Source organism: Staurois parvus, unplaced genomic scaffold (genome assembly GCF_062004578.1).
Source record: "Staurois parvus isolate SC_StPar_1 unplaced genomic scaffold, SC_StPar_1.0 ptg001582l, whole genome shotgun sequence".
NCBI lineage: Eukaryota > Metazoa > Chordata > Amphibia > Anura > Ranidae > Staurois > Staurois parvus.
Window position 1 is genome coordinate 47000 of NW_028319378.1, and position 12727 is coordinate 59726.

Consider the following 12727-nt stretch of genomic DNA (forward strand, 5'->3'; position numbering starts at 1 on the left):
CCGAACAATTCTTCTGGCAGTTGTGGCTGCAGTCTTTCTTGGTCTACCTGACCTTGCCTTGGTATCAAGAGATAAACAAATTTTGCACTTAGAAAGTAATTGAACAGGAATGACCGGCATATTCAAGGATTTTGATATCCTTTTTACATCCTTTTCCATCTTTATAAAGTTCAATTACCTTCTTACTCATGTCTTTAGACAGTTCTTTTCTGCTCCCCAGGGATCAGTATCTAGCCTGCTTGGTGCCTCCATGTGATAGTGAACAAACTCACTGACTACACACAGACACTAATTGAAAATTAAAAAGCCACAGATGTGGGAAATGAACCTTTAATTAGCATTGTAACCCGTGTGTCACCTTGTGTGTCTGTACCAAGGCCAAACATATACAGTATATATATATATATACACATTATATTGCCAAAATTATTGGGCCCGCCCTCCCAATCATGTGATTCAGGTGTTCCAATCTCCTCCATGTCATGTGATTCAGGTGTTCCAATCCCCTCCCAATCATGTGATTCAGGTATCCCAATCCCCTCCATATCATGTGATTCAGGTGTTCCAATCCCCTCCATATCATGTGATTCAGGTGTCCCAATCCCCTCCAATCATGTGGTTCAGGTGTTCCAATCCCCTCCATATCATGTGATTCAGGTGTTCCAATCCTCGCCATATCATGTGATTCAGGTGTTCCAATCCCCTCCATGGACACAGGTGTATACAATCAAGCCCCTAGGCATGCAGACGGCTTCTACAAACATTGGTGAAAGAATGGGTCGTTCTCAGGAGCTCAGTGACTCCAAGCGTGGTCCCGTGATAGGTGGCCACCTGGGCAATAAGTCCATCCGTGACATTTCCTGGCTTCTAAATATTCCACCAACTGTTAGTGGGATTATAACAAAGTGGAAGCCACCGGGAACAACAGCCACTCAGCCACCAAGTGGTAGGCCACGTCACATGACAGGGCGGGGTCAGCGCATGCTGAAGCGCACAGACAAATGTGCTTCTGGAAGAATGGTCCAACCTTCCCATAGACACCCTCCTAAACCTTGTGGACGGCCTTCCCAGAAGAGTTGAAGCTGTTATAGCTGCAAAGGACGGGGCCAACTCAATATTGAACCCTACGGACTAAGACTGGGGGGCCATTAAAGGTCATGTGTGTGGAAAGGGCGGGGCCAACTCAATATTGAACCCTACGGACTAAGACTGGGAGGCCATTAAAGGTCATGTGTATGGAAAGGGCGGGGCCAACTCAATATTGAACCCTACGGACTAAGACTGGGGGGTCATTAAAGGTCATGTGTGTGGAAAGGGCGGGGCCAACTCAATATTGAACCCTACGGACTAAGACTGGGGGCCATTAAAGGTCATGTGTGTGGAAAGGGCGGGGCCAACTCAATATTGAACCCTACGGACTAAGACTGGGGGGTCATTAAAGGTCATGTGTGTGGAAAGGGCGGGGCCAACTCAATATTGAACTCTACGGACTAAGACTGGGGGGCCATTAAAGGTCATGTGTGTGGAAAGGGCGGGGCCAACTCAATATTGAACTCTACGGACTAAGACTGGGGGGCCATTAAAGGTCATGTGTGTGGGAAGGGCGGGGCCAACTCAATATTGAACCCTACGGACTAAGACTGGGGGGTCATTAAAGGTCATGTGTGTGGAAAGGGCGGGGCCAACTCAATATTGAACCCTACGGACTAAGACTGGGGGGTCATTAAAGGTCATGTGTGTGGAAAGGGCGGGGCCAACTCAATATTGAACTCTACGGACTAAGACTGGGGGGCCATTAAAGGTCATGTGTGTGGGAAGGGCGGGGCCAACTCAATATTGAACTCTACGGACTAAGACTGGGGGGCCATTAAAGGTCATGTGTGTGGGAAGGGCGGGGCCAACTCAATATTGAACTCTACGGACTAAGACTGGGAGGCATTCACCATTTGTTATATTTGCTGTATTCGTATTCCTGAGACCTTTAGTACATAACCAGCTCCGTACTGAATATACAGCACTGGGGGCACAAATACTTTGCTGCATCATTCTGGATCTGCATACAGAACTTGTGCCACCAGAACCTGCCTAGTATAAAGGGTTACAGAAAGCATTCTCAGCATCTCGGACGTTTAGCTTCAGCCTCCCGGCTCCCTCAGTCCTCTCACACCCTTCCTCTGCATCCACACAGATTCTCACACACTTCAAGTGGACTTCATGGGTAGGGAAGAGCTCTGAACTATTGCAAACACCCAACTTGTACGGGCCGTGCACTGCTGCCTACCCAGGGTGCTAACGAAACATGGAGACCTCCAAAGTCTCCACAAAGCCTCTGGGCTCCAGAACCCATATCAGGACTTACAGATCCCGGAGGACACTGAACACCCAGATTCTCTGTGCCAAACGCACATCCTGGAGCCTATCAACCTGTATAGGTGAGAACCCTGAGACCCACGTAACCTCTCATCATGACAGAGCACTGTACCCGTGGCATCGTGTCTGTATGTACAAATGGTCCTTGCAGATGGCACACTGCCAGGAAGGTCACACCAGTATGTAGAATGGCACATCTGGAGGAATATCATGCTCAGGCCAGATCGAAGCCATGCATATACATACATAGGTGCATGAGAATGTGCGCCTGAGACTACTGCTGGAGCCAAACATGCTACGTAACCTGATGAGCTGCACATATCCGGTGCTTTCTTGTCTAGAGAGTTACATGTGAATCTGTGATCTGTGACCTTGTACCTGATTACATGCTACTGTCCCATGTTGCCTTGACGTGTTCCTGATATCTGCCTTCACCGGCCTCAGCTTACATTTGGACTTTGCTTCTGCCTGCTTGTTCTGTTCCTGACCCCCTCATCTATTACCGGCTCCAACCTGAATCTTGACTACACTTCTGCTTCCCTTGTTGTACTTGACCTGATCACCACTTGTTCCCCTGACTTTGCACCGGTCCTGAATCTCTGTGCCATGGTCATCGCCAGCCTGCAGTCTCTCAGACGACACTCCTGTCCATCAGCTCCTGAGAGGAAGCGAATCAGAACTGACCAGTTCCCATGTGCCTGCTTATCGGTACTAACTTTTGGCAAGAAGAAGCACTCGTGCCACTCCATTGTCTTAAGTTACCTGTTGGCTGTACCAGGGGCCAGAGCCGGAGGTGCAAGAGAGACCATCCTCATCTCCTCAACCTCCTCCACCAGGTACATCACACATACTAAGCCCTCAACTGACACCAATGCAAAGTGTCAGGGTCCTGTCCACGGCAAAGGTTCTGGAAGATCTGGCAGTTCTGCCAGTACTCTGCATGGCCGCAGAAGGACACATCAGCCTCAGTCTGGTGCCAGGCGGCCTTTATAAGGAGGTTCATCACTTCCTCTGGTTGCTGGATGATCTCTAGCTCCCTGTGCCCTGTTCCTGGTTCCTGTGATTCTGACCCGTGATTTCCTGTTACCGACTCGGCTTGCTCCTGGACCCGTCTACTCTGCTTTACCCCTGATCTGACCTCGGCTTGGCTTACGGATACTCTCTCTCTCTCTCCTCTGTCTATGACCTCGGCTATCTCATCTGACTACATCTGCTCCGATTCCCACCCGGTACCTGACCTTGGCCTGAACCGACTACCCAGTAAACATCTAAATCCCGGAAGGGCTTGCATACCACGCACAGGGGCCTCCTGTCTGCAGACCTATCTCCGTGCACCAGCTGTGCTTCTGAGTGGACCACCAACCAGCACTCCTACAGGCGACCTGTGCAACTTTGGGCCTGACTTCCTCTGTCCCACTCTCAGGGGAGTCCGGGACTTAGCCGCAAGGGAAGCCCTCTCCCCATTGGCCTCCATCACCAGGTACGTGATACAAAGACTAACGTTCGAGTTCTGATATTTTTAAACTGTAAAAGAGGCAAAGAAAGGACTGACCTCTCCTGGTCCACCTCTGCATCGGGTGCATTTAGAAGTTTATCCTCATCTGCATGTAGACCAGAAAGCGAAGAACGAAGCCACCCGTCACAAGGTCACACCATATGGTTTAATCAAAGTAGTTGACTTCTGACCCTGTAATGCAGGCCATACATGGTTCAAATTCTGAACGATTTTTGTCCGAAAATCGAAAACGTTGTTCGCTCGGTAATCCGATGGCGCCATCAACGATTTAAAAAATCGGTTGACCGAGTCATAAAGTTCACCACATATAACAGGCAAAACTTCTGTTCCCTTCCAGGTCACGGCTCACGCGCATATTCTTTTTGGAAAAACGCTTGTACAATTTGACCATCATTGAGTCGAAAATCGGTCGTTTTTCACAAATTTTCCAACATGCCCGATCACCTAAAAGGGGAGGAACCATGCTTTTCTGGTTTTTTTTTTTTGTCTTCCCCTGGATCAACTGTGGGTGGAGGATTATAACTTTTTTTTTTCTATGGTTGAGCTGGATGGACTTTTGTCTTTTTTCAGCCAGACTAACTATGGAACTGTGTAACTATGGAACTATGTAACTATGTAACTATGGAGCTATGTAACTATGGAACCACTGTGGCAGTGCGGTATCCAGACACGGTGAAAATCACGGTGATAACCCAGGATTCTCAACTATACAGGTTGAGGGGCTCCAGGCAGATCTCATAATGCAGAGGAAACTGGTTTATCAGTATCCTCTTTGGTTTGTAAAGCCCGTTTTGGGACTTGTGGCCTGGAGATTTCTCAGTGATTTGGGAGGGATGGAATCTCCAATCCTGGGCCCATGTTTTGTGATTATCCAGCACACTGATTGCACAGGTGTGTGCAGGTCTTTTTGTAGAGCCCAAACCATGATTCTGGGCTCAGCCCGGGCAGACAGGAGATCGTTGCCCAGGAGTCAGGAGGTCTCCACCTAGGAGAGGTGGGAGCCAGAGCAGCAAGGGGCTGTATATCTGAGAGAGCCAGGAGGCTGAATTTTGTTTCATTTGTTTGATGGTGGCTACCCCTGCGTGGGAACATATGTAATGGACCTTTCCTTTTAATAAAATTGGGCTAAAAGGCCTTTAAAAAATAAAGCGAGTGGCTGTGTGCTGGAAAAGCTCTACCATTTGATGCTAGTTCTCACACCACAAAAATCGGTCGGTGCCATTGACCCACAAACAGAGCGAAAATCGGCCGATTATTCTTAGGTCCGATTTTCGCATGAAAAATTGGTCGAATTGCGACCCACGTATGGCCGGCCTAAGAAGGACATGGCTTAGGGTGAGGATTTTGTCAGAAACCATCTACTTTGATGAAACCTTATGGTGTGACCCTACGGAGGGTGGCTTTGTCCTTCAATTTTTCCCTAAAACTTTAAACTACCCATATCAATCCCTTGAAAACATTAATGGGGAAGTACAAAACATTTATGAAATACATATTCGGTGCAAACACACAATAGCACCCCAGAATCATCGAAGTACATTGGGCACCCCAAGCTGTCGGTAAAATAAAGAGAAAACAGACTTTTTCATCCAGGGTTCCATGGAATCCGAAGATTTCCTCCGAGGTTCCTTGAGTAATGTCTGCCTCTCAGACAGGCTCCTGATGACCACAAAAAATTGTAATCTGGGGATTCTTCCAATTGACCTCAAATATGAGGAGCATTCTTGAGGATCTCACACAGATACAGATACAGCAATTACTATCAGGTGACACCGAGGTTATTTCAAGGGCTGAGAGAAAATGTCTCATCTGGAATCCCTTTCAGTTCCACACACCAGAGAGGCTCCTCAGAAGTGCTTACCCGAGACTTTCACGCCTCGTTCGGTATTTAGACCCAAACAATGCGATGATTACTTTTTAATAGTGCGAGGGAATACGTTTAGCGAGAGAGAAAAATGAGCATATTTGAAGACAGCTTCAACACTCAACATATCTGTCTTTTTCCACACAAACCGAGAAATGTGCGGAAGATTGTTCTATTCAGACTCACTGAACGCGATGTAAATTGGGAATGTGTTTATGTAGGGACCGGTTCTCACGGTGGATTGGCTTTGCTTGCATTCCGTACAATCTGGTACAACAAATGGCCTCATTATAGTATATTACGCTGATATATCCATCGGTATGGGAATGGAATGGAAGCTCCTGCTATGCATAGTCTTTATAAAGACGACCCGTCCCTTGGATGTTCTCTCTTTATTTTTAGTCCTTTAGTTACTGTTTTTCAGGATAAAATGCTGTTGGCTGCTGAGTTCTTGAAAGGTTGACCCATCCTTTGGTCGTAAAATATGGCCAGATTACTGCTGAGCCCCACCAAGTTCACTGCTGAGCCCCACCACCAAGTTCACTGCTGAGCCCCACCAAGATCACTGCTGAGCCCCACCAAGTTCACTGCTGAGCCCCACCACCAAGTTCACTGCTGAGCCCCACCAAGATCATTGCTGAGCCCCACCAAGTTCACTGCTGAGCCCCACCAAGTTCACTGCTGAGCCCCACCAAGTTCACTGCTGAGCCCCACCAAGTTCACTGCTGAGCCCCACCACCAAGTTCACTGCTGAGCCCCACCAAGTTCACTGCTGAGCCCCACCAAGTTCACTGCTGAGCACCACCAAGTTCACTGCTGAGCCCCACCAAGTTCACTGCTGAGCCCCACCACCAAGTTCACTGCTGAGCCCCATCAAGTTCACTGCTGAGCCCCACCAAGTTCACTGCTGAGCACCACCACCCTGTTATATGAGCAGCTTCCATGAGACACTGAGTTGGGTTCCCGCACTTGCCAGGGCCAATGTTGGCAGATGTGTGTTCATGGCGCCTTCTCCCTCTCTACTGATGTGTTGTCAATCAGTATTATTAGCAAATCAGTAATGGAGTGCAGAGGTGAGAAGTAAGCGACCTACAGAGTGCAGAGGTGAGAGGTAAGTGATGTGCAGAGTGCAGAGGTGAGAAGTAAGCGACTTACAGAGTGCAGAGGTCAGGAGAGAGTCACAATCCCTAAAGTATGCAGATCAGCCCCTTCTCACCCCCACCCACTGCCTTCTAGAAACTCTTCAAGCTTCTTGAGCAGGGGGAGGTATCAGGAAACTGACCTGTACAGCCCTCAACACCTGACCCAAGATGAACCTGGCTGGCCCATTCCATGCTGACTCACACCAGGCTGCTATCCATGCTCTAGCTGAAAACCTATCTAGCTCCCCCTAGTTAGCTGGAGGGGTGCTACAATAATAAAGGTGTCCTTTTATGCTGCACTTAGCTGGTGCCCCCCCTCTGTGTTTGTTTGTTGTTTTGTAGAGATAATTCCTGTCTCTGGCGGAGCTGCCTATAAAAGGGCAACGACTACTGAATATGTTAAAAAAAATCTAAAGAATATATTTTTAAAAAATATATTCTTCAGATTTTTTTTAACATATAAAAAAGCCATCTACACCAGAATGCACTTTTGGTGTAAATCGCTCCTGTCTGAGCTGATAACATCATTTTCAGAGTCTTCAAAGTTGGAGCACATATAGCAATGGATCGATTAAGGGCAGGTATACCTGGAGGGAGCCCACCCCTCAAAAGGCACAGGGACACATGGGACGCCCAGTAAGAGCACAATGGCAACTGAAGGCATCCAATGCGTCCCGTCACCATCAAATTCAACCAACTGTACAGAAAAGTGACAACCACCCCAACCCATAACCAGCCTGTGCTGTAAGGTGCACATGGAGGGGCAACGCACATCACAAAGATTTCCCAGCACACTTACCAGCCAGCCTACAAAAAAAACAAAACAAAACAAATTGACCGAGCCTAACAGTTTACATTGATTAACTGTTAGCAAATGTCTGTGTAAGCCGCAGTGCCCACGTCAAGGCTCCTCTGTGTACTGCGGTCCTAACTCCATCATTTCCAGAGTCTCTGAAGTTGGAGCACATATAGCAGTGGATTAAGGGCAGGCTTGCCTGGGGGGAGCCCACCACTCCATGAAGGCACTGGGTTCGCATGGGATGCCCAGCAAGTGCTGGGAAATCTTTTTTTGTTTGTGATGTAACTTGGGATCTGTTTGGCTAATCATTCTGAAGATATTTGCTTTTGACCATTTTAACGATTCCCCACAGCCTGTTACCCTTTGTCTATATATGAAGATATGTCCATATCAGCACAGGGCTGTCCTAATCAGGGGTGTATTTACCACAAGGCAAACAAGGCATTTGCCTAGGGCGGCACTTTTCAGGGGGGGCAGCACTGCTCCCTGGAAGAAAGGACAGAAGAAGGGACACATACAGCATGCGGACCAGGTAGGATCCGGGAGAGGCTGTGGGCTGCTTGATGGTGTATGCAGAGCTTGACTCTCATTCCCAGGGACGTCCGGAGCTGTGAAGGTGAGTGTCTCTCTCTCTCTCTCTCTCTCGTTGGGGGGGGAGGGGGGGAGATGTGTGTTAGTGCAAGGCTCCCTCAGTTGTGGGGGCAGGGGTGTTGCTGTTCAATGTCATGCTCTCTCTGTGGGGGGGTCATCCGATTTTTGTGTTAGCACAAAACCTAAATACACCACTGGTCCTAATGCATGGGCAGTGCACAGGGGCCCCAGGTGCATGTGGGCCCAGTTATAATCTTGCATTACATCATACATACCAACAGTCCCAGATTTGCCGGGACAGTCACGCTTTTTACTAAGCTGTCCCGGGAAGGCTGTGTCCCGGGCCGTGTCCTGGAATCTGGGTTGCAGGTACAGCAGCAGCCCATCACAGGGCTCAATCTACAATCAGAATGACATTTCTTCCCCCTCTACACTCCCTCCTCCCGCTGATTCCAGTACTATGCAGAGTCCCCGAGACAGAGCATCTTACTACTGCTGCTGCTCTTTATTCTTGAGAGTAGGTGCATTCATTGGGGCAGGCTGGTAGGGGCCCCAGTGCATTACTATGCTCAGGGGCCCATGGTGCTATTAGGACGGCCCTGTACCAGCATGTAGATTTAGGCCCATGCACATTGGACAATCTTCAGTTCTACTATAGAAGCTTTATTTTCCTGCCATTGGTGGATCGCTGTCTGTAAGAGGTCAGTAGGAAAGGTGGTGGCCTTCGGTGGTGGTTCCCAGTCGGATGACATCACTATCAGATCCTGCTGGTCTCTGACCAATACCATACAAGACACAGAAACTCGTCTTTCTATGGTAACGGACACATTCATTGGAGAGGTAATCTGCCGTCTGGGAAATGTACAAACTCCCATCCATCCCATAATATATCATACAAAGACCCATATTGGGGAATCGCCCGGCAGCCAAGATCTCGCCATTATTATTGTGGATGGGTTGGCTTGCCGCGGTCACAGCGCCATCTTCCCGCGTCTCAGGTTGGATCATTACCTGTAAATATATGTTCCTTCATTTGCTAATTGCTGTAATTGAGTCCACAAACCTACCATTTATTTTGGTAACCGGGGATTTGGCGTCAAACTGGGAGATGGTTGTTAGAAACTCCTCTGGCAATTGTTCCTAGAAATAAGAAGAGGACATCGTCTTCCATCCGGGAGAAATAACAGGTCAGCTGTGCTAAGTCAGGGTGAATGCGGTAATCACGGAGTGCTAGTGGTGGGGGGACAGGCTCTCATCAGGGGCTACTATTCCTCCCACTAACACCAACAATGGGGTACCACTGACACTAACGATGGGGTACCACTGACACCAATGATGGGGTACCACTGACACCAACGATGGGGTACCACTGACACCAATGATTGGGCATGATACCTGCCAGTGTCATCAACGATGGGGCATGATACCTGCCACTGACATCAATGATGAGGCATGATACCTGCCACTGACATCAATGATGAGGCATGATACCTGCCACTGACACCAATGATGAGGCATGATACCTGCCAGTGTCATCAATGATGGGGCATGGTACCTGCCACTGACATCAATGATGAGGCATGATACCTGCCACTGACATCAACAATGGGACATGATACTTGCCACTGACATCAACGATGGGGCACTATGCCGGTTACTGACATCATCGATGAGGTATGATACCTGCCACTGACATCAATGATGAGGCACAACACTTGCCACTAATATCAATGATGGGACATGATACCTGCCACTGACACCAATGATGGGGCATGATACCTGCCACTGACACCAATGATGGGGCATGATACCTGCCACTGATATCAACGATGGGACATGATACCTGCCACTGATATCAACGATGGGGCATGATACCTGCCACTGACATCAACGATGGGACATGATACCTGCCACTGACACCAACGATGGGACATGATACCTGCCACTGACATCAGCGATGGGGCATGACACCTGCCACTGACATCAACGATGGGACATGATACCTGCAACTGACATCAACGATGGGACATGATACCTGCCACTGACATCAACGATAGGACATGATACCTGCCACTGACATCAACGATGGGACATGATACCTGCCACTGACATCAACGATGGGACATGATACCTGCCACTGACATCAACGATGGGGCATGATACCTGCAACTGACATCAACGATGGGGCATGATACCTGCCACTGACATCAACGATGGGGCATGATACCTGCCACTGACATCAACGATGGGCCATGATACCTGCCACTGACATCAACGATGGGCCATGATACCTGCAACTGACATCAACGATGGGCCATGATACCTGCAACTGACATCAACGATGGGCCATGATACCTGCCACTGACATAAACGATGGGGCATGATACCTGCCACTGACATAAACGATGAGGCATGATACCTGCCACTGACACCAACGATGGGACATGATACCTGCCACTGACATCAGCGATGGGGCATGACACCTGCCACTGACATCAACGATGGGACATGATACCTGCAACTGACATCAACGATGGGACATGATACCTGCCACTGACATCAACGATAGGACATGATACCTGCAACTGACATCAACGATGGGACATGATACCTGCCACTGACATCAATGATGGGCCATGATACCTGCAACTGACATCAATGATGGGCCATGATACCTGCAACTGACATCAATGATGGGCCATGATACCTGCAACTGACATCAATGATGGGCCATGATACCTGCCACTGACATAAATGATGGGGCATGATACCTGCCACTGACATAAATGATGAGGCATGATACCTGCCACTGACATCAGCGATGGGGCATGATACCTGCCACTGACATCAATGATGGGGCATGATACCTGCCACTGACATCAACGATGGGACATGATACCTGCCACTGACATCAGCGATGGGGCATGATACCTGCCACTGACATCAACGATGGGACATGATACCTGCCACTGACATCAACGATAGGACATGATACCTGCCACTGACATCAACGATAGGACATGATACCTGCCACTGACATCAACGATGGGACATGATACCTGCCACTGACATCAACGATGGGACATGATACCTGCCACTGACATCAATGATGGGGCATGATACCTGCAACTGACATCAATGATGGGCCATGATACCTGCCACTGACATAAATGATGGGGCATGATACCTGCCACTGACATCAATGATGGGCCATGATACCTGCAACTGACATCAATGATGGGCCATGATACCTGCAACTGACATCAATGATGGGCCATGATACCTGCAACTGACATCAATGATGGGCCATGATACCTGCCACTGACATAAATGATGGGGCATGATACCTGCCACTGACATCAATGATGGGACATGATACCTGCCACTGACATAAATTATGAGGCATGATACCTGCCACTGACATCAGCGATGGGGCATGATACCTGCCACTGACATCAACGATGGGACATGATACCTGCCACTGACATCAATGATGGGACATGATACCTGCCACTGACATCAATGATGGGCCATGATACCTGCCACTGACATAAATGATGGGACATGATACCTGCCACTGACATCAATGATGAGGCATGATACCTGCCACTGACATCAGCGATGGGGCATGATACCTGCCACTGACATCAATGATGGGGCATGATACCTGCCACTGACATCAGCGATGGGGCATGATACCTGCCACTGACATCAATGATGAGGCACGACACTTGCCACTAATATCAGCGATGGGGCATGATACCTGCTACTGACATCAATGATGGGACATGATACCTGCCACTGACATCAATGATGGGACATGATACCTGCCACTGACATCAATGATGGGGCATGATACCTGCCACCGACATAAATGATGGGCCATGATACCTGCCACTGACATCAATGATGGGGCATGATACCTGCCACTGACATCAATGATGGGGTATGATACCTGCCACTGACATCAATGATGGGGCATGATACCTGCCACTGACATCAATGATGGGACATGATACCTGCCACTGACATCAATGATGGGGCATGATACCTGCCACTGACATCAATGATGGGACATGATACCTGCCACTAATATCAACGATGGGGCATGATACCTGCCACTAATATCAACGATGGGGCATGATACCTGCTACTGACACCAACGATGGGGCATGATACCTGCTACTGACACCAACGATGGGGCATGATACCTGCTACTGACACCAACGATGGGGCATGATACCTGCCACTAACAAACAATGGGGCCTGATACCTCCTATTGATACCTATGATGGGAACATTTTTTTACTCCTACTGGCCACAGTCCAGCCCCCCTTAAGGTCTGAAGGACCCTAGGTTGGCTCTTAGTTTAAAAATGTTGCAGATTCATGCTTTAAAGTACCAATAATGGACTTGGCTGAGCTGGAACGTTACAGAAAAAGTCA

General features: G+C 48.6%; 1 protein-coding gene across 1 annotated transcript in view; it reads right to left on the minus strand.

The window, feature by feature from the left end:
• The window catches only part of PYROXD2 (pyridine nucleotide-disulphide oxidoreductase domain 2), a 103849-nt gene that overhangs the window by 39292 nt on the left and 51830 nt on the right, over window positions 1-12727 (minus strand). Inside the window, exon 11 of the mRNA XM_089662889.1 lies at window positions 9350-9422. Within this exon, the coding sequence (XP_089519015.1) occupies window positions 9350-9422 (73 nt within the window). The remainder of the gene's footprint in view (window positions 1-9349; window positions 9423-12727) is intronic.